General features: G+C 39.7%; 1 protein-coding gene and 3 non-coding genes across 5 annotated transcripts in view; all 4 read left to right on the top strand.

The window, feature by feature from the left end:
* The window catches only part of itpr3 (inositol 1,4,5-trisphosphate receptor, type 3), a 74,618-nt gene that overhangs the window by 28,989 nt on the left and 26,598 nt on the right, over positions 1 to 19,031 (top strand). For both annotated transcript variants that reach the window (XM_026154035.1, XM_026154034.1), the window contains exons 5-26: positions 163 to 284; positions 564 to 650; positions 3,922 to 4,080; positions 4,248 to 4,346; positions 5,288 to 5,371; positions 5,896 to 6,042; positions 6,131 to 6,226; positions 6,490 to 6,534; positions 6,895 to 7,037; positions 7,765 to 7,864; positions 8,311 to 8,471; positions 8,557 to 8,698; positions 8,869 to 9,033; positions 9,303 to 9,475; positions 9,834 to 9,953; positions 10,242 to 10,323; positions 11,205 to 11,320; positions 11,449 to 11,700; positions 15,740 to 15,884; positions 15,976 to 16,120; positions 16,989 to 17,203; positions 17,460 to 17,580. In XM_026154035.1, the coding sequence (XP_026009820.1) occupies positions 163 to 284; positions 564 to 650; positions 3,922 to 4,080; positions 4,248 to 4,346; positions 5,288 to 5,371; positions 5,896 to 6,042; positions 6,131 to 6,226; positions 6,490 to 6,534; positions 6,895 to 7,037; positions 7,765 to 7,864; positions 8,311 to 8,471; positions 8,557 to 8,698; positions 8,869 to 9,033; positions 9,303 to 9,475; positions 9,834 to 9,953; positions 10,242 to 10,323; positions 11,205 to 11,320; positions 11,449 to 11,700; positions 15,740 to 15,884; positions 15,976 to 16,120; positions 16,989 to 17,203; positions 17,460 to 17,580 (2,919 nt within the window). The remainder of the gene's footprint in view (positions 1 to 162; positions 285 to 563; positions 651 to 3,921; positions 4,081 to 4,247; positions 4,347 to 5,287; positions 5,372 to 5,895; positions 6,043 to 6,130; positions 6,227 to 6,489; positions 6,535 to 6,894; positions 7,038 to 7,764; positions 7,865 to 8,310; positions 8,472 to 8,556; positions 8,699 to 8,868; positions 9,034 to 9,302; positions 9,476 to 9,833; positions 9,954 to 10,241; positions 10,324 to 11,204; positions 11,321 to 11,448; positions 11,701 to 15,739; positions 15,885 to 15,975; positions 16,121 to 16,988; positions 17,204 to 17,459; positions 17,581 to 19,031) is intronic.
* Positions 13,225 to 13,297, top strand: trnak-uuu (transfer RNA lysine (anticodon UUU)). Its single transcript has one exon. It is a non-coding gene; the product is annotated as a tRNA-Lys (tRNA).
* trnak-uuu (transfer RNA lysine (anticodon UUU)) lies at positions 13,984 to 14,056 on the top strand. The gene has a single exon. It is a non-coding gene; the product is annotated as a tRNA-Lys (tRNA).
* On the top strand, positions 14,712 to 14,784 carry trnak-uuu (transfer RNA lysine (anticodon UUU)). Its single transcript has one exon. It is a non-coding gene; the product is annotated as a tRNA-Lys (tRNA).

The following is a 19,031-nucleotide window of genomic DNA, read 5'->3' as shown; positions in this document are numbered from 1 at the left end:
CAATCCATCAGATATTCCTGCTTAAATATGACATTACGTTTTTTTGTTATGTGTGTTGACTATACGGTGCATCTCTATATATAATTCCATCCCATTCTGCAGGGGGTCTTGTGATGTAATAACAAAGAAAGTGCCTTCTTCTTGTTCTTCTTCATCTTGCAGACTGCCTGTTTAAGGTTTGTCCTATGAGTCGGTACTCGGCTCAGAAGCAGTTCTGGAAAGCAAAACAAGCCAAACATGAGAAGGACAAGATTGGTGATGTGGTTCTGCTACAAAAACTACAGGTAACACACACATTTCAGCAGAAGCATGAGCGCATGGATGAAGCTAGGCTAGCTAACCTACGAGGACATCATTACTAAATCCCTTAGTTTTTGTGCGAAGCGAAACATATCTTAGATATTCTTGGGCACCATTGCACATCAGCAGAGAAATATGACTACAGACTTGCTGTTGGTGGTTTGTTATTTGTCAAATTATACATCAGCCTGAGAGAGGGCTCATTGGCAGACGTTTAATTAGATTGAGCTGTGTTTAATTGGATTGAGCTGTGTCTGTTGCAGCATGCATCAAATCTGGAGCAGAAGCAGAACGAGACAGAAAACAAGAAAGTCCATGGAGACGTGGTCAAATATGGAACTGTCATACAGGTAAACGAATTATTTCTCATTCAAATGAAGTGGAGCACAAAGATTTGTAGACTATTTATGTGATTATAGACCAAACACAGACAATTATGAACATTTAGTATGATTGATCGGTCACAGTCTTTCATGAATAAGCAGATATTCTCCAATACACTGCTTGTTCTCATTTTCATTGATTAATGGAGTCATCCAGTTCATTTATATGTATTTTGACTAAATGACTCCAGGAGGAAACCCTCCACAGAGAAATGCAAAACCACAAAACAAAGGTGGCAAAAAAAGGCCAGAAACATGTGCCCAAACACCAAAATGATTTAAAAAAGACAAGAGAGAAAACTGCCACATAAAAATATGTAATCAATAAAGAAGGAAATGGCACAGGGAAAGACTGTAGCAGGCCTTTCAAGGAAGGATGCAAGGAGCCCAGAATCATGTTGCCTCATGATTCGCTCATGACTGAAGGTAAACAACGTTTGCACTTGTTTCCTTTACCTGCGTCTGACTCATCGATTTCTTTTCACTGTTAATGTTTTTTCATTGCAACCAACCCAAAGACGAAACATATCAGACTGTCAGTCAACATCATGCGCCCTCTGGATGTATTTACTTTTCCCAGTAAGCTTCCTTCTATGAGCACATGCTGTGTCAGTGAAGTTCACACATTTCCTTTTTCACTTTTTGCATAAACTTTTCAGCTACAATTTGAGACAGGAATGTTCAATGACGAGGACTACCATAAAGATGTCGTTGTCTGACACGACCTGACAGCAGCTTGACTGATATGGGCACAAAAATGTAGAAACAACTGCAAGCTTTCTTTTTTGCACGTCAATCCTCTCATTTTATGCTCTTGTATTTAGATATGACTCAAAAAGCAGTCTTGATGTGTCAACTTGCCTCAGCTTTATGGAACTTTAGGTTGAAGTGCAGTGGAAATAACAAAAGCTGGAAAATGTTTTAGTTATTGTACGAGTTCTTGTAACTTGAAAGAAGCCCTAATGGCTCAATCAAAGAGAGCGAATCTTAGGTTTCCCTTCATTAGGTAGGCCCAACCATGATTTTAAAAAAATGGATTCACCAATGCTGAAAATTCCCTTTGCAACATGCATGATATAAATCCCTTGATCCAGAAGAATATCTGAACTTTTTATTTTTCTTATTTTGAGTGAGCACATGACAGAATGTCAGATAGATTTGCCCTTTTTGTCATAAAGACCGGTAACCAACCAGCCACATAAACTCTTTGTTGAAAGTAATAATGCTGCCATAAGGGCCCGTGCCCACTCGCAGTATTGTTAACAGGAAGCGTGCATGACCTCGTTTTCACGGCGCTCCTAAGAGCCCCCTGTTAGTAGGTCATACTGTTGTTTTCTTCAATTTCAGATGGTTGGTGAGAGAGAAGTGACATTTAACTGACACTGGAAAAATGGAAAAGTGAGATTTTAGCCAATGACTGAACACCATCATAAGATTGTTATAGCAAAAACTTTCAGTGGTAGCTTCTAAGTTAGCCAACAGTTTGCTTCCCTCCCAGAACATCTCTGATGGCCCAGTCATGAATTTAAATTTTATTTAACACATTGCTAAAAACTCTTTTGCTACTTTGTCTATCAGTTGGTCTGATTGAGTTAATGTGTTATGCTATTTTTTTTCCCGTTCGGTGTTTTTATCCCTTTTCAGTTTAGCTAAACGCACCACATCGGCTGAATATTGATACTAATAAAATAAAAGACATTTGCCAGTATCCATGCTTGAAATTCATTTTCACGCATATTTTGTAATAAAGGTTTTTTCATCCCTTGTAGGGAAAGAATTACAATAAAAATAAGCACATAACAAACAATTTAACAGATGGTGTGTCTGTAATGTAATGTTAATGTCCTTTGTGTGCAGCAGCTGCAGTTTAAAGAAATCTTAACACATTATCTATAACAATTTTTTTCCCACCACCCAGCAGAGGCCAAAATCCAACTTACTGCACATTTAAAAGTTCAAAAGAATCAAAGTTCCAGGTCAATGCAGATGTGTTTTTAAATCTCACTGTGGTGACGTTAGACAGCACTCACAGGCTACACGTCTGAACACGTCTGCATATAAGAACACGCCTGCAGAGTTGCATTGTCTGTCAGGACTTCCTGCTCTGAAGCCAACCAGTGTCTGCACTGTGACCGCTACTCTTTGCTAGCAGGGCGACATCAGTTGCCATGATAACCAGGTGATTCACACGCCTCCGCTCCCCTTTTTATAGCTGTAATCGACCCTGCTGGTGTTTGTATGATCATTTACACACAGACACACACACACACACACACACAGCAGCACTGCTTTAGTGAGTATGTACATGCTGTTATCTGTTAGTGTCAATATTAACCTCCTTTCAAGGTTGAAGACCTCTTGTCATTACTCTCTCCCTCGCTCTCTCTCTCTCTCACACACACACACACACACACACACACACACATTTCCCACAGAACAATCTGAATAAGATTCAGTCAGACGATACCACACCCAATGTGTGTGTGTGAACGTGTTTGTTTTTAAGGTGTAGAACGTATGACTGTGTCACTAACCTGAAGAGCAAAAGATTAGTGAAGATACTTTTTCACAGGTTTAAAAACATTCAGCCATGAAATGAAAAATTAAAAGTGTGTCTATTAAGTTTATTAACTAAACAACACAGAAGCAAAAATTCACTCCAATCATTTCTGTTGTTTATTTGTCTTCAGATCTGCAGTCTGTGACACCACGAGTGCAGTGAGTTTCTAGGTTGATGACTAACTCGGTGTTAGTGAACTACAAACAAACAAAACAAAAAATGTACAAAACTCTTTCTTAAACATAAAAGTAATTTTAGTTACACTGATCTAATCCTAATGAAGAAGTGAAGAAGTCAGTGTTTTCCTTCAAGTGTAATCAAATGTACAGTAGTGTCTCTTTTAAATACCAGAGCAGCAACAAAACTGTGAGGTTTTGTTGATTTGTGTTCACTTTTTCACAGTATGTTAAAAAAAAAAAAAGACAAAGTAAAGATCTTGTTTCCAGAACAGTTGCTGAGTCACAAACACCCCAGAAAGCTTTTAAAAACCTTTCAGGTGTAATCGAGAGCAAAATAAGAACAAAAACAAAAAAACAACATAGGCTCTGTTCTTCCCTAAAACAGCTGCTCACTATATTGGGGACTATTTTAGTGGCATTTGGTTATATAATGCCCTAGTGACATATTTTAAATGCTGTCTACGTGACATACGGTGCAATGATGTACATGTGTCTGCAGCTGCTCCACATGAAGAGTAATAAATACCTGACGGTGAACAAACGGCTGCCGGCTCTGCTGGAGAAGAACGCCATGCGAGTCACTCTGGACGGGACGGGAAACGAAGGCTCCTGGCACTTCATCCAGCCGTTTTGGAAGCTGCGTGCCAACGGAGACAATGTAAATGCACATTACGGCACACATCTGTGAAACACTGTTGCACATTACAGGAAAATCTGCGCTCATGGCAACAGCCTGACCTTTCGTTTTTAGTGCCACCATCAGAGCATCAAAATATATACAATAGATCCATAGTTGCAGATTATTCAGTCTGCTCTCTGCTGCAGGTGGTGGTGGGAGATAAAGTGATCCTGAACCCGGTGAACGCTGGTCAGCCGCTGCACGCTTCAAACTACGAACTGACCGACCATCCGGGATGCAAAGAGGTGAGAGAAAGTGATGATCAGAAAACTGAGAGAAATATTCAGCATTTCTCATTTCCCTGAAATTGGCGCCCTCTTGTTTTAGAGATGACATGCAGGTTATTCTCTCACATTCCGGATATTCACTATGTGTCATTTCCCATGATGACGGGAAAATACATGACTTGCACTTTACTCATTTTACGCACCACACACAAATAGTAAATGGACTGATTCTTATACAGCACTTTTCTAACTGAGACCTCAAAGCTCAGTTATCTTTAATTATTGCTCATTAAACATGGCGTCGCTGCTGGATGCTGTGATATAATTGTTACTGTGAGCAGAGTCTGCAGTTATTTATTTAAATGATAAGACTGAGGCTTCTGGAAAATTATTAACACGTTAAAGTTAATGATTTCTTAAAACAAACAGTTTAAAACCAATAAAAAGAAAGAAAAGCAGCGTGTTCTTTGGATATATAGAAATATTTTTCACGTGGGGAAACTGCTGACTGTTTAGTACCTCAAGTGGCCCGTGGGTTTCTGTTAGTCTAATGAATTTCACAGTAAAGTGACTCACAAATGACTACAAAGAAACAAAATGATAAGATCTGTTTTATCCTAAAATCTGGAAATTCCATAGTTACAGTTTGTAAAAATTATCACAATAAACCTGTAATGTAGCACAAATAGGTAGAATTTCATATAGCTAAATAAATATAATGCAACATGACAAAATAGATATTTTAATAATGTGAAAACAAATCTGAAAAGAGAATAAATGTGATTATATGAGGCAAGAAATAACACAAGTATTAGCCTAGAAAGAGATTCAAAGCACAAAACGTTAAAATAAACATAAAGAAACACAAATGTTTTGATTTGATCGTGTTTTATACAAATGCACACTGCCTCTACTGCGCTCCCCACACCCTAACGAGAGCATGTTTGCGCCCTCTGCAGGTGAACTCTGTGAACTGCAACACCAGCTGGAAGATCAACCTGTTCATGATGTTCAACGATCACAGAGAGGAAGTCCTCAAAGGAGTGAGTGAAGCAGCACTGCACACAGTATAAGTGCGCTAGAAATACAGACATTAGTTAGTGTTTTAAAAGGAAGTCGTGTTTAGTGCCACAGATAGATTTAAAATTTTCACATGCATATATTCAAATTAGACATTAAAACAACATCTGAACAATAACTTCAGTAATTTAAAGTCTTTTCCCTGTTTTTTACCGTTCCTTTGTGGAGGTCTTCACCTTCGCCTTTTCCTACTTTTAGTTTCATTGTTACTTTTTATTTATTTGTTGGAATATTTGCAGCTCCAGGCCGTCTCCTGGGATCTTTTTAAACTCTTTGCATAGTAAAGTTCTGTGACTGCATGTTTTATGCTGAAATTCACCCCAAGAGTCACAGTTACTGTCAGTAAGTCAAAGAGCCAGCAGGAGCGCTGTTTGTCACCAACATTGTTTCAGAGATAAACGATAAATGCCCGGAGAGGCTCAGGAGACTCGCAGACGAACCCAAATTGTCCTTCAGTCCTCCTTTAAGATCTTCCTGTCTCTGTCAGGGCGACGTGGTGCGCTTGTTTCACGCTGAGCAGGAAAAGTTTCTGACCTGCGATGAATACAAGAGCAAACTCCACGTTTTCCTCCGAACCACGCTGAGGCAGTCAGCAACATCAGCGACCAGCTCCAACGCCCTGTGGGAGGTTGAGGTACACAAACAAACACACACAAGTACACAAATTCTCTAAACTTCCACTTGTGTTAAACTTTTTCTTTATGTGCTGATTGGTTTGACAGGTTGTCCATCATGATCCATGCCGCGGAGGGGCGGGACATTGGAACAGTCTCTACCGTTTCAAACACCTGGCCACTGGAAACTACCTGGCTGCTGAGGTAACTATGAGATCAAGCTGATGGACTAAAGAAGCAGTCCATGAATGAAGTTTGACCGTTAAAGCAAATACCAAACACCACGCTATGGCTGTGGTTTTGCCACAACAGATGCAGTTTCATAGATGTAGATGCTAACTGATAATTATTTATCTATAAATAATATATAAGTAATGAATTGTTGGAAGGAAAGGAAAGAGCTGCTATCCAATAAATTCATTGTTGAAGACCTCTTATTTGTGTTGTTGTTGTTGTCGTTGTTGTAGGAGAACCCGGGTTATAAAGGAGAGAATGTGGAGCTGTCTTCCTCGGTGAGTCTCTTCCATGACACATAAGATATAAGGCATCGGTAAGTCACAGCGGGTGTCCAGGTTTTATTTTGAAAGGGCTATAACTACACTCTGCAGGAGACGGGACACTTTGTGTCTGACTTTTCTCTGATGACATTTACGTTCAGGTATTTAAGGCAAAGACATTTTCATTTCAAAATTTTCAGGAAAAATGATATATTGTTTCCAGGAAGTGCCTCAACACTTTTGCCTCATTTTGATGTGTTTTTCAAGTCCATCAAAGATCGATGCAGCCAGAAACAGCCTCTTCTGAATGAAGTCCACGCTGATCAGTAATCTAACCCCTTTACATCCTATACATGACCTCTGACCTTTCTGTAGATGGACGGTAGCCGTAGCAACAAGCGGTCCCACGGAGAGAGGATCAAGTACAAGCTGGTCGCGGTGCCTCATGGGAGCGACATCGCCTCGCTGTTCGAGCTCGACCCGACTACGCTGCAGAAAACCGACTCCTTCGTACCACGGTAGGAACACACGAGTCCTTTAACTTCCTGCAGATGTTTCACAGTAAAAGACTTTAGAGGACAGGGACATTATGGGAGCGAGGTCCACTTTTCCTTCAGATGGTAAGAAATTGAAGAGTGTACTGGTTGTGTGTCTGGCTTTGGGAAACCATTTTAATTATGTAGGTCATAACATTTTGAAATAGTTTGAAATCGTAATTGACTGAATGTCATTTTAATGAATCTGTTTTGCACTTCAACTAAATACACAATGACTGTTTGTCTGAAAAAGAGAATGATTTCACTGTACCTCACAGAAAAAAGGGAAAATTAAAAACAAGATTTAAGATTTATGTCCTCGTCTTTTCAACGTTTAAAAAACAAAACAAATCTTTTAAATCATCTGATAAAGTGTTTTTGTCGTTATATTGCTGTTATATGCTGCTGTTTCTTTATATCTTATTGTGTTCTCATTAACTTTTCCCTAAAAATATCCAATAACTGTTATATTTTTATGGGGAACTCTCATTTCAGATTATTTGTTTTTACAGGGAAACTATTAAAAATGAATTTTAAAAACATTTGTGAAACTGACCTACATATATTGAATAAATAATATATAAGACAATAGTTGACAATGATTCTTAAGCTGCATTTGTATGACAGACATTAGTTTTCTTTAACGAGGAGCCCACAGACTTCAGAACGAAGTTGAAGGGATTAAAACCGAGGGCTGTGTATGTTTTAGAAACTCATACGTGCGCCTGAGGCATCTTTGCACGAACACCTGGATCCAGAGCACCAACGTCCCCATCGATATCGATGAGGAGCGACCTATCAGGCTCATGGTGAGGTCTTAGTTTTGATCAGGTTTCCTGCTAAAAGGTGCTTAGCTGATTTAGTCTTCCATTTAATTTAATTTAAGGAACTACGATTACAAAAACATTTGTATGATGTAGTAACTCCAAATACTTGATTGTTTGGTGTTCTCAAATCTGACAAAGGAATATTTGGGACTTTTAAGATGGTGGCCAAACAAAACAAAAGAAGTTTGTTCAACCAGTTGGAACAGACATTTTCTCTTGTTTCCTGGTTAATAGTCTACATGATCAATTATTTTTAATCATTATTAAGCTAATAGCCATTGCCTCAAAACCAACAGTCAAGAATAATTAACCATTCATCCAAACCATCAATTTAAAAAATGCACAAAAACATGATTTTTTTTTACCAGAAATAAGATGAAGTTACTCTTTGAAGTGTCTGTTTAATATTAATTTAAGTTCTTTTGCAGTTGGGGACATGTCCCACAAAAGAGGACAAAGAAGCGTTCGCTATTGTTTCCGTTCCTGTGATGGAAATCAGAGATCTGGACTTTGCCAATGATGCCAGCGCCATGCTGAGCACTGTGGTGGACCAGTTCAGCCAGGGCTTCATCAGTCAGAACGACCGCAAGTAATGAGCCACGTTGAAAAGAAAGTTTACTTTCTTTGTTGGCACTCAGGAGGAGTTAATGCTTTCTGGTGTTTCTGTTGGTCAGGTATGCCATCAAGCTACTGGAAGATGTGGTTTTCTTTGTGGCTGATGTCATTAACAGCGGGCAGCCTGTCCTGGATGTAATGATGACCAAACCTAACCGAGAGAGACAAAAGCTCATGAGAGAACAGAACATCCTCAAACAGGTCTGATCCTAAAAATACTCACACACCTTTTCCAGTAAAATAGTACAAGGGCTGGCTTGGAACCTGTGCCAACTCTTGAACCAGTGTCCTCTGACTCCTTCTGAGTACAAACACCATGTCCTAAAGGACTTCCAGCTCTCTGAAAGTGTGTGCTTGTGTGTTTTGATCAGATCTTCGGCATCCTGAAGGCCCCCTTTAAGGACCGGCCAGGAGGGGAAGGTCCTCTGCTGTGCCTGGAGGAGCTGGCCGACCAGAAGAATGCTCCCTACCAGTACATGCTCAGACTCAGCTACAGAGTCCTCCGGCACTCTCAGGATGACTACCGCAAGAACCAGGTGAGGGGACGATGACATTCATACTAGTTTTTATTGTTTCAAATCTTTATAAGCTTTATAAAGTTGAGACTTTTACGAGTTTGGAGCTGTCCCGGTGTTTTCTTTGTTAAGCCAAAAGCTCTTATTTTCAATCATTTTGTGAAAGCAGAATGACAAACCAGCTACTAAATGCTAAAAATGACACAACTTTGATGCCTGATAAAGCTCTTAATGGTAGAACAGCTGAAGATAACAGTGATCACAGAGACTCAAAATTCACCCCTCTCCAGGAGTATATAGCGAAGCAGTTCGGTGTGATGCAGAGTCAGATTGGGTACGACATCCTGGCTGAGGACACCATCACTGCCCTGCTGCACAATAACCGCAAACTGCTGGAGAAACACATCACCAAGACCGAGGTGGAGACTTTTGTCAGTCTGGTCCGCAAGAACCGAGAACCCAGGTACGCACGGAGACAGTAACAAGTACATGCCAAGTGCAGATTAGACTCCAGGATTTTGAATCTTCAATCCAAAGACACAAACTGCGTGAAGCGATTAAAATTGCTAACACCAAGGCAGCAGTGGTTTCTGACTTTCTAATAAGGACGGTGGCAACATTTTCTATTGCTTATCTCCTGCAGAAGTCAAAATCCTCAAATTCCTGCAGTCTGCCTTTGATAAGGATGTTTGCATTTTTTGGGCAAATCCAAGCAGTGATATAGTCCAAAGTTATAGCTTTTACTTTTGAAAGTGGTAATAAAGTGCTATTCTGTTATATTCTGTTTTACTACTTGACTTGGTGTTTCCTGGACTTTGCAGGTTTTTGGACTACCTGTCAGACCTGTGTGTGTCCAACAACGTGGCCATCCCCGTCACACAGGAGCTCATCTGTAAATGTGTCCTGGACCCCAAAAACCAGGACATCCTCATTAAGACAGAGTGAGGCGGGAGGGAATAAAGATCGCTTTACCCATCTCACTTTACCTTACCCTGTGGGCACTGCAGTAAAACTTAGTTTACTTTGGGAGAATGAGCTTTTTCAGTTTGCACCCCACCAACAAACAAAGAGTAAAATTAAAGAGTGTGTGTAATTGGTCTTTACATATCTATCTATCTACATGTCTATATATACACACATATATCTATATCTAGAGAGAGAGAGAGAGAGAGAGAACTATAACTTTTAGTCTAATTGTTTACCGTGATCTACTTTACTACGTGTTCCAGGCGTCGTGTTCCAAAGGAGGCGCCCTCTGGTGGTGTTCAAGGAGACTACATGGCAATGGATGACTTTGGAGATGAGGATGAGGTATGTTTGTCTGTATATTTGTAAATCGTTACCATAGATATAAAAGACGGATGTAGTCTTGTTTGCGCCACCCATTTGTTAGTGAAGTCACAAGCTGAGTGTTTTCACTGCAACCATTTTGGTGTTTATATAGGACACACTCATTATGTGGTAAAGCTGCTTTATCATCCTTTATTAAATTAAAGGGGACCGTCATTTTCAAAGTCAATTTCATTTAGTAATTCAGTAAGAGCAGAAACTAGTGACAAATATAAAATCCAAAAGAAGAGAATAACACTAATTACTAAGGTCGTAGACCAAGTGAACATTTTTTCTTTAGACTTATGTATAGTGGGACGTGTTTTTGCAACTAGAACCATAGTCACTGCCTACTGGTTATGAGAAATAATGCAGGGCACTTCTGGAATGGCTTTATGTATCAGAAATGGAAACTTTGTCCATCTTTTGTGGTCATTACCACAATACATTGAACCAATTCAAAATCCTGTTTCCCAAGACACAGAAAACTTTGATTTTCAAAACTTCAGTAGGCTGTTGTGTATATCTAGAATACTGATTGGTTAAAAAAGTCCACACCAAAAGTTACAACAATTACAAAATTTATTTATTTTTTCCACATTGTGGACTGAATACAATATACTTACTGTCTGATAGCAAAACCACATGTGACTAGGTAGTAGTATTTCTAGAAAATAGTGTAACGGGCAAACATCTCATATCTAAACAAATCACTCACTTTCATGTCTCGGTGAAAGGTTCATTACATTTGAAGAAGACTAAACAATTAATGATGACCAAATTATTTTGGTCTTTGCTGCAGTCATGTTCTTACTTTTTAGATGGATGGTATTACGAAAATGTCTGTTCTACTCTTCCTGCAGGTGTGGCTGATGTGGACAGACAAAGCTAATGAGAAACAGGAGAAAAGCATCAGACAGCTGGCTCAGGAGGCAAGACAAGGAAATGCTCATGATGAGAACGTCCTCACTTACTATAGGTACAGCCAAACAAAAACAGCCATTCACTTCAAATCTCATAAAAATCCAACAGACTTTTGTAAAGTGATCCAAGAATACGATAAAAAGAAGCAAAGCTGATAGAGCCTGCCTCTGTGGACTTCCTTAGGTATCAGCTGAAGCTGTTTGCCCGTATGTGTTTGGACCGTCAGTATCTTGCAATAGATGAGATCTCCAAACAGCTGGATGTGGAGCTGATCTTCCTGTGCATGATGGATGAGACTCTTCCCTTTGACCTCCGGGCATCCTTCTGCCGCCTCATGCTCCATGCTCACGTAGACCGAGACCCTCAGGAACTGGTGACTCCTGTCAAATTCGCCCGGCTCTGGACTGAGATTCCAACCTCCATCACCATCAAAGAGTAAGACGATTTTAGTAAAGCAGTAATATGTTTCTGGAGAAGTTGTGATAGGGCTGTCTTGTGGCAGCTTTGTGCTTTGATTCACTCTGACTCAAAAAGAGGAAGGGAACAAAAATACAAAATGCTGTTAAGGAAATTATAGTTTTTATAACATGCGGTTTAAACATAAAGCAGCACCCCCCCCCACCCCCACCCGCACAAACATGTCCTCCAACCACACACACCCATATTTTGTTTTCAAACTCCATTGCAGTTTATTCACACCTCAAACAATTAAACGAATAAAAGTGAACTGCAACAAATTACTGGTAAATGACTAAAATAAACTACTAACTCTTTTACGCTACGTCCACACCTACACAGGTATTTTTAAAAACACAGCTGTTTCTATGCATTTGGGGCTTTTGTTCACACGTAAACGGCGTTTCAAATCACCGAAAACAGAGATTTTTTAAAACTCAGTTTTTGCGTTTACGTGTGGACGAGGAATACAGAGTTCGTCACGCAACGTCAAAGGTATGTGCCTTTTTTCACGTCACGCTGTGGCCACGTTATTGTTTACATGAGATGAATTTTTACAATGACAAAATACTGTTAATCTTACTATCCTCAGTTTTTACACTTACGCTTGCATACACACACGTAGTTACTGTCTCTCCATTTGGAAAGGCAGAGGCGTCAAGATGTACTTATTTTATGTGTAGTTAGAATTGAATAGAATTAGAATAGAATTCAACTTTATTGTCATTGCACATGCACAGGTACAGGGCAACGCAATGCAGTTTGCATCCATCCAGAAGTGCTTTAGTGATATAGATATATTACAATATATATTAGCAATAATATAGATATGTGAGTATATTACAGAAATGGGTCTATTATGTTATAATGTACACGGTATGAGGTATGTTGTTGTTTTTCCTGTTTAATAATATTCAACATTGCTATTACATTTTTCAAAAATGCCTCTCTATGCAAAATGGGTTTAAAAGCATTAACAACTGTGGCATACTGTTTGTCTGTGATTTGAACCAGGGGAACAAGTTACGTAGGGTCAGCCTGATACTATTTGTATTCCGCTGTAACTTTACTGTATGAATAGCTAACATCTCCAAAATGTCAGGAGTAGTTAGTTATTACAAGAAGTGTTTTAAAAATTAAAAATGTGGGATACTGTTTCTCCGTGATTTGGAGAGCCCAGAGCGTACTCCCTGCATAAGGAAAACTGATTCTATTGCAGAGACCTACCTTGGCACTTGTTCAGGTGAAGCCAAAGGAAACATACGTTTCACCATATTTTCTAGTCTTTGGCTTGGAAGGAGGTTTGTTTGGATACGTATTTGGCGATGCTTCATCTCCTACTTTGAAACCTTTGTGACCCTTTGTTTTCAGAAAGGTTGATAATGATTATGCTACTTCACTTTTGAAAGGTGTTGAATAGAGTAGTTGTGACGCCATTTGAAACGGACCTTTTTGAAGCCCTTGTGCTCAGGCTTTAGCGTCACCGTTGAAGAAACTGGCAGAGCCTGGATAGCTCAGTCGGTAGAGCATCAGACTTTTAATCTGAGGGTCCAGGGTTCAAGTCCCTGTTCAGGCGTTGTGTCTGTTTGCACCCCCAAGGAAGCACGCCTCTTAACATTTGGTTGAGAATTTGCGTAAACCATGGTCTTGGTCATCAGTTCCAGAGTTCCTACCTGACAATTTGTAGTTTATCCAAAAGCCAGCTTTCATTCCATTGCTGAGGTGACACACCACACAAGAGTAGGCTCCTTCACATTGCAGCGTATTGACATGCTAATGTCACAAGTTCCTTGCTTTCAAAAAAGGTGAAAACGATCCTCTTATTTATTATCTGAATGGCGTTTCGACAGTGTTCCAACACTGGCATGTAGTTTACACATAAATATGGTTTTTGGCCTGTAGACTGGGCCTAGACATGGCCGAGATAACTCAGTTGGAGGAGCTTCAGACATTTCATCGTGCATCTTCGTTTTGTAACTTGGAGAGCACAGCGTGGCCAGTGAGCTAGGTTGAAGACACAAGTCAGCTGGTTTACTACGTGGCACAAATGGTCAAATAGATTATGGAAATGATCCATGCTGACAGTAAGTAAGAGACAGTGACCCCAGGGTTGTGACCCTTTGTTTTCAGAAAGGTTGATAATGATTATGCTACTTCACTTTTGAAAGGTGTTGAATAGAGTAGTTGTGACGCCATTTGAAACGGACCTTTTTGAAGCCCTTGTGCTCAGGCTTTAGCGTCACCGTTGAGGAAACTGGCAGAGCCTGGATAGCTCAGTCGGTAGAGCATCAGACTTTTAATCTGAGGGTCCAGGGTTCAAGTCCCTGTTCAGGTGTTGTGTCTGTTTGCACCCCAAGGTAAGCACACTTCTTAACATTTGGTGGAGACTTTGTGTAAACCATGGTCTTGGTCATCAGTTCCAGAGTTCCTACCTGACAAACTGTAGTGTATCCAAAATCCAGCTTTCATTCCATTGCTGAGGTGACACACCACACAAGAGTAGGCTCCTTCACATTGCAGCGTATTGACATGCTAATGTCACAAATTCCTTGCTTTCAGAAAAGGTGAAAACAATCCTCTTATTTGTTATCTGAAGAAACAAGTCAGTCTTTACCACCAATTCAATGAAATACACCTAGGAGGGGACACTCTTTATAAGCGTCTTCTAAATGGTCTAGTGGGTTCATTGAACAACTCCAAAAGTCTTGACACTCATCTTTATCCCAGTACAGGTAATGTGTCCAGTAGTAATAGCTGGTTTACTACGTGGCACAAATGGTCAAATAGATTATGGAAATGATCCATGCTGACAGTGAGTGAGAGACAGTGACCCCAGGGTTGTGACCCTTTGTTTTCAGAAAGGTTGATAATGATTATGCTACTTCACTTTTGAAAGGTGTTGAGTAGAGTAGTTGTGACGCCATTTGAAACGGACCTTTTTGAAGCCCTTGTGCTCAGGCTTTAGCGTCACCGTTGAGGAAACTGGCAGAGCCTGGATAGCTCAGTCGGTAGAGCATCAGACTTTTAATCTGAGGGTCCAGGGTTCAAGTCCCTGTTCAGGCGTTGTGTCTGTTTGCACCCCAAGGAAGCACACTTCTTAACATTTGGTTGAGACTTTCCGTAAACCATGGTCTTGGTCATCAGTTCCAGAGTTCCTACCTGACAAATTGTAGTGTATCCAAAAGCCAGCTTTCATTCCATTGTTGAGGTGACACACCACACAAGAGTAGGCTCCTTCACATTGCAGCGTATTGACATGCTAATGTCACAAATTCCTTGCTTTCAGAAAAGGTGAAAACGATCCTCTTATTTATTATCTGAATGGCGTTTCGACAGTGTTCCAACACTGGCATGTAGTTTACACATAAATATGGTTTTTGGCCTGTAGACTGGGCCTAGACATGGCCGAGATAACTCAGTTGGAGGAGCTTCAGACATTTCATCGTGCATCTTCGTTTTGTAACTTGGAGAGCACAGCGTGGCCAGTGAGCTAGGTTGAAGACACAAGTCAGTCTTTACCACCATTTCAATGAAATACACCTAGGAGGGGACACTCTTTATAAGCGTCTTCTAAATGGTCTCGTGGGTTCATTGAAGAACTCCAAAAGTCTTGACAGTCATCTTTATCCCAGTACAGGTAATGTGTCCAGTAGTAATAGCTGGTTTACTACGTGGCACAAATTGTCAAAAAGATTGTGGAACGTCCTGACAGTAAGTGAGAGGGAATCCGCAGGTGCAACACAAAGAGGGATACCACATATGTGCCTCTTTCTTGGCTACACATATTTTAGACAGGATCATGAACCACTTATTTAAAGTTGAGTATTGTCATAAAGACTTTCCTGACACTTTTCCAACACTGTCATGAGATTGAATCTGCATAGGTCCTTCAATTCAATGTAATACTTTTCATCTTACGTTCCGGTAAGTATTCTTGGGCCTTGCTTTTTTCACAACAGATCTTTTTCCTCAAAACATTATTACAAAGATTGTGGTGTTTCTCTTTTTTCATCATTAGTTATGACTCTAACATGGACGACAGCAGGGACAACAAGAAGAACCGGTTTTCCAGTACTATGGCCTTCATGGAAGAGTATCTTAACAACGTCCTTAATGATGACATGCCATTCCATGACGAGGAGAAAAACAAGCTCACATATGAGGTCTGGTTCTACTCCCTAGTCTTACAACTTCACTAAAAAGTTCTACTACTACTGTCTGTTATTACTGCTTCCATTTCCCTTCTTCCTTCAGGTGGTGAGTTTGGCCAGACATTTGATCTACTTTGGCTTCTACAGTTTTTTTGAGTTGCTCAGACTCACAAGGACCCTGCTGGGCATCATTGACTGCAGACTCAATCCAGGACACGCTGGTCTCGTATTCAATGATGATGCATCAGGTGACTTAAAATACCATAACAAGCTAAGACATTCAATTGTTTAACAACAACTTGTTTAACAACATCAGGTTTCCTGCCAAGTTTAACTTTAGTTTTTATCTTCAATTACTTACTTATTTTTATTAGTTCTATTTAAAAGAACTAGGAGAATGTAACGGGCCCTGTTTCTTTGTATGCCTGTTTGAGCAGTTTAGATTCCACAATTTTAAGATCTCATCTTCAGATTTTGTGTGATAGTAGATACTAACAAGAGCCCAAACTCTAATTGTTGTGAAAATCAGTTCAAGGTCAAGTTCGCACCGATCTCTGAATGCGCTTGTTCTATTTAGTCCAATGAAAGTCCATTAAAAGTCAAATGGAACAAACAAAAACAAACATTTATCTTTGATACCTTGATAACTTATTCATCTATTATAATGTTAAAGCTCGCTAAAGCTCAATTGTTCCTTTCCTTATGAAGAAAATGTCTTTTCTTTTTATTTATGAATTTATGGGAATTGCAGTAAATCTTTTTTGCTCTCTCTCTCTCTCTCATCTGCATTTGTATATTCTGGTCATTTGATCTGTATTTCCAGTTTTTTTTAACCAAACATGGCTGATTTGTTTATCAAGTTCAGCTCATTCTCTGTTTCAAGCATTTTTTCATTTGTCTTTATTGTTTATTGATTCTTTTCAGTTATTTTCACCTTTCATTTTGTGCTGTTTTCTACTTGTTTATGTCTGGTTATATTGCTGGACCGTCCAGCAACAACATTCTTGGACTCGTTCCAAGAGGTCTTTTTGTGCCCATGTATAACTGTTATTGACTTTATTTCGAATATTGTCGGGTTAATTACACTGACATGCTTTTTTTCTTCTCTCTGTTAAGGCAAGAACGTGAAGCGCTCTATACACGGGATGGGTCAGATGATGTCGACCATGGTCCTCAACAGGAAACAGTCCATATTCGGAGGTGCAGTTTCCAGAGGGGCAGGAATGGGGCCAGCGCTTGTGCTTGAAGGACAAAGAGCCAGTAAAGATAGTCTCGACAACATGGACCTGACAGTGATGGATACTAAGCTGAAGATACTGGAGATATTACAGGTAATATACAATAATTTTAACACATTTTACACTCAGTGGCCACTTTTTTGTTTTTAGGTACAGCCATCCAATGCGGTACAATATTTAAAAGGAAATTTATTAGATATCGATTAGACAACATTGCCCAACCAGTGTTTAGCAAAAGGGCCTGCTCACAAAATGCCTTTAGTTTGTAAGAAAAGTTATAAGAATGACATTCAAACCCTATATGTAAAATTATGTTATTGTAATTGAATTCCACTTTTCTTTTCATCAGTTCATCCTGAATGTCCGTCTGGACTATCGCCTCTCCTTCCTCCTGTCTGTATTTAAGAAGGAGTTTGTGGACGTTTATCCCATGGCTGACGCTGACGCTACCACTAATATGGAGCATGCAGGTAGAAACACAGCTGGTGGAAATAAACTCATTCAATTCATTTTAACTCTAACATACATAAACTATATATAAAAAGTTGTCTTCTGCTTCTATATGCATGCATGTGCATACATGTGGGAAAAGACAAGAAAGGGGGTAAAGTGCACAGTTCTGCAGCACTATATACATTTGAACAGTATTAAAAAATATACAATGTACAAATATGCAAGTCAGGAATACAAATAGTGAAATATATTTACAGTGTAGTTTATTGCACATAAATTAGGTATTGCACAGTGATGATGTGTGTTCTGTTTATGGAGGGAAGTGCTTGGATTGGTGGGTGGACCTGTGTTTTCAGTGCATGTGTGAGTTCAGCGTGGTTATGGTTTTTGGGAATAAATTATTCTTGAGTTTGTCAGTCTTTGTGCTGATGGACCTGTAGCACTTCCCTGAGGGAAGAATTAGTTTCCAATATATATCTAAATACCTAAAAACACAATTCAAATAATCTGGGACCTGTTATGCTTTTCCTTATTTTCTGAAATCCATATACTGTTATAATGGTGGATTTTTTCATGGACAACTCTTCAAGTAATGAGGTCATTACTTGCACTACTGTTCACTGTGAGTCATAAGCTGCAGTTTTTCCTTTTTTCCTTCCTCAAAATATTTGTTTGCTTAATAGTAGTACAGCCAGGGCTGCACCAAGGCCAACTATAAGATAAATATAGATTTTTATTAGTTTTAAACTGTCATGAACTGTGTGTGGCAGGCAGGATTGGACCCAGACGCAGACTCTTAGACAGGACTTTAACACAAAATCCAGCTTTTTTGCTGAAACAAGTCAATAGAGAAAACTAAATTAGGATCAGAACACACAGCTTGGTACGAGGGAGACGCTGATATACACAGAAAGATAACGAGGAAAGTGAGAACACTCAGGGAACGCAGCTGACACAAATTAACATGACGCCACAGGGGAAGCAAAACAGGACACACCGAACATGGAAACACGAGACCTTCACAGTAAAACAGTAAATGGAGAAACACAAGACTGAGACGTGTTTGACAGAGGAGTCAAGGAAAGGCAGACGAGCGGGGGGGACAGAGAGGAGACACGAGGGGCTGGAGAAACACAGAGTGGAACACAAGGAAGGAAACAAGACGCGAGGGCTCACAACATATATACACACAGACGCACCGCGAGAGACACAGAGGGCAAAGACACAAGAGGGAATCTAATAATCGAGAATCTAAACACGGAATAAAAGAAACTCACAACTAAGACTATAAATGAACCTGAACATAAAACATAATCCAAAATATTACTAGAACACAAGAAACTCAAAATGCTGGGTCCAGGTAATGACATAAACTGTGAGGTTGTTCTGCTAGGATCCAGAAATAAAAATGTGTATATGAAAGAGGTATGACAGGTCCCATTAAAATATGATAAATCTAATAATTGAA

This window comes from Astatotilapia calliptera, chromosome 20 (assembly GCF_900246225.1).
Source record: "Astatotilapia calliptera chromosome 20, fAstCal1.2, whole genome shotgun sequence".
NCBI classification, from domain to species: domain Eukaryota; kingdom Metazoa; phylum Chordata; class Actinopteri; order Cichliformes; family Cichlidae; genus Astatotilapia; species Astatotilapia calliptera.
This window is presented reverse-complemented; position numbering and strand designations above follow the sequence as displayed.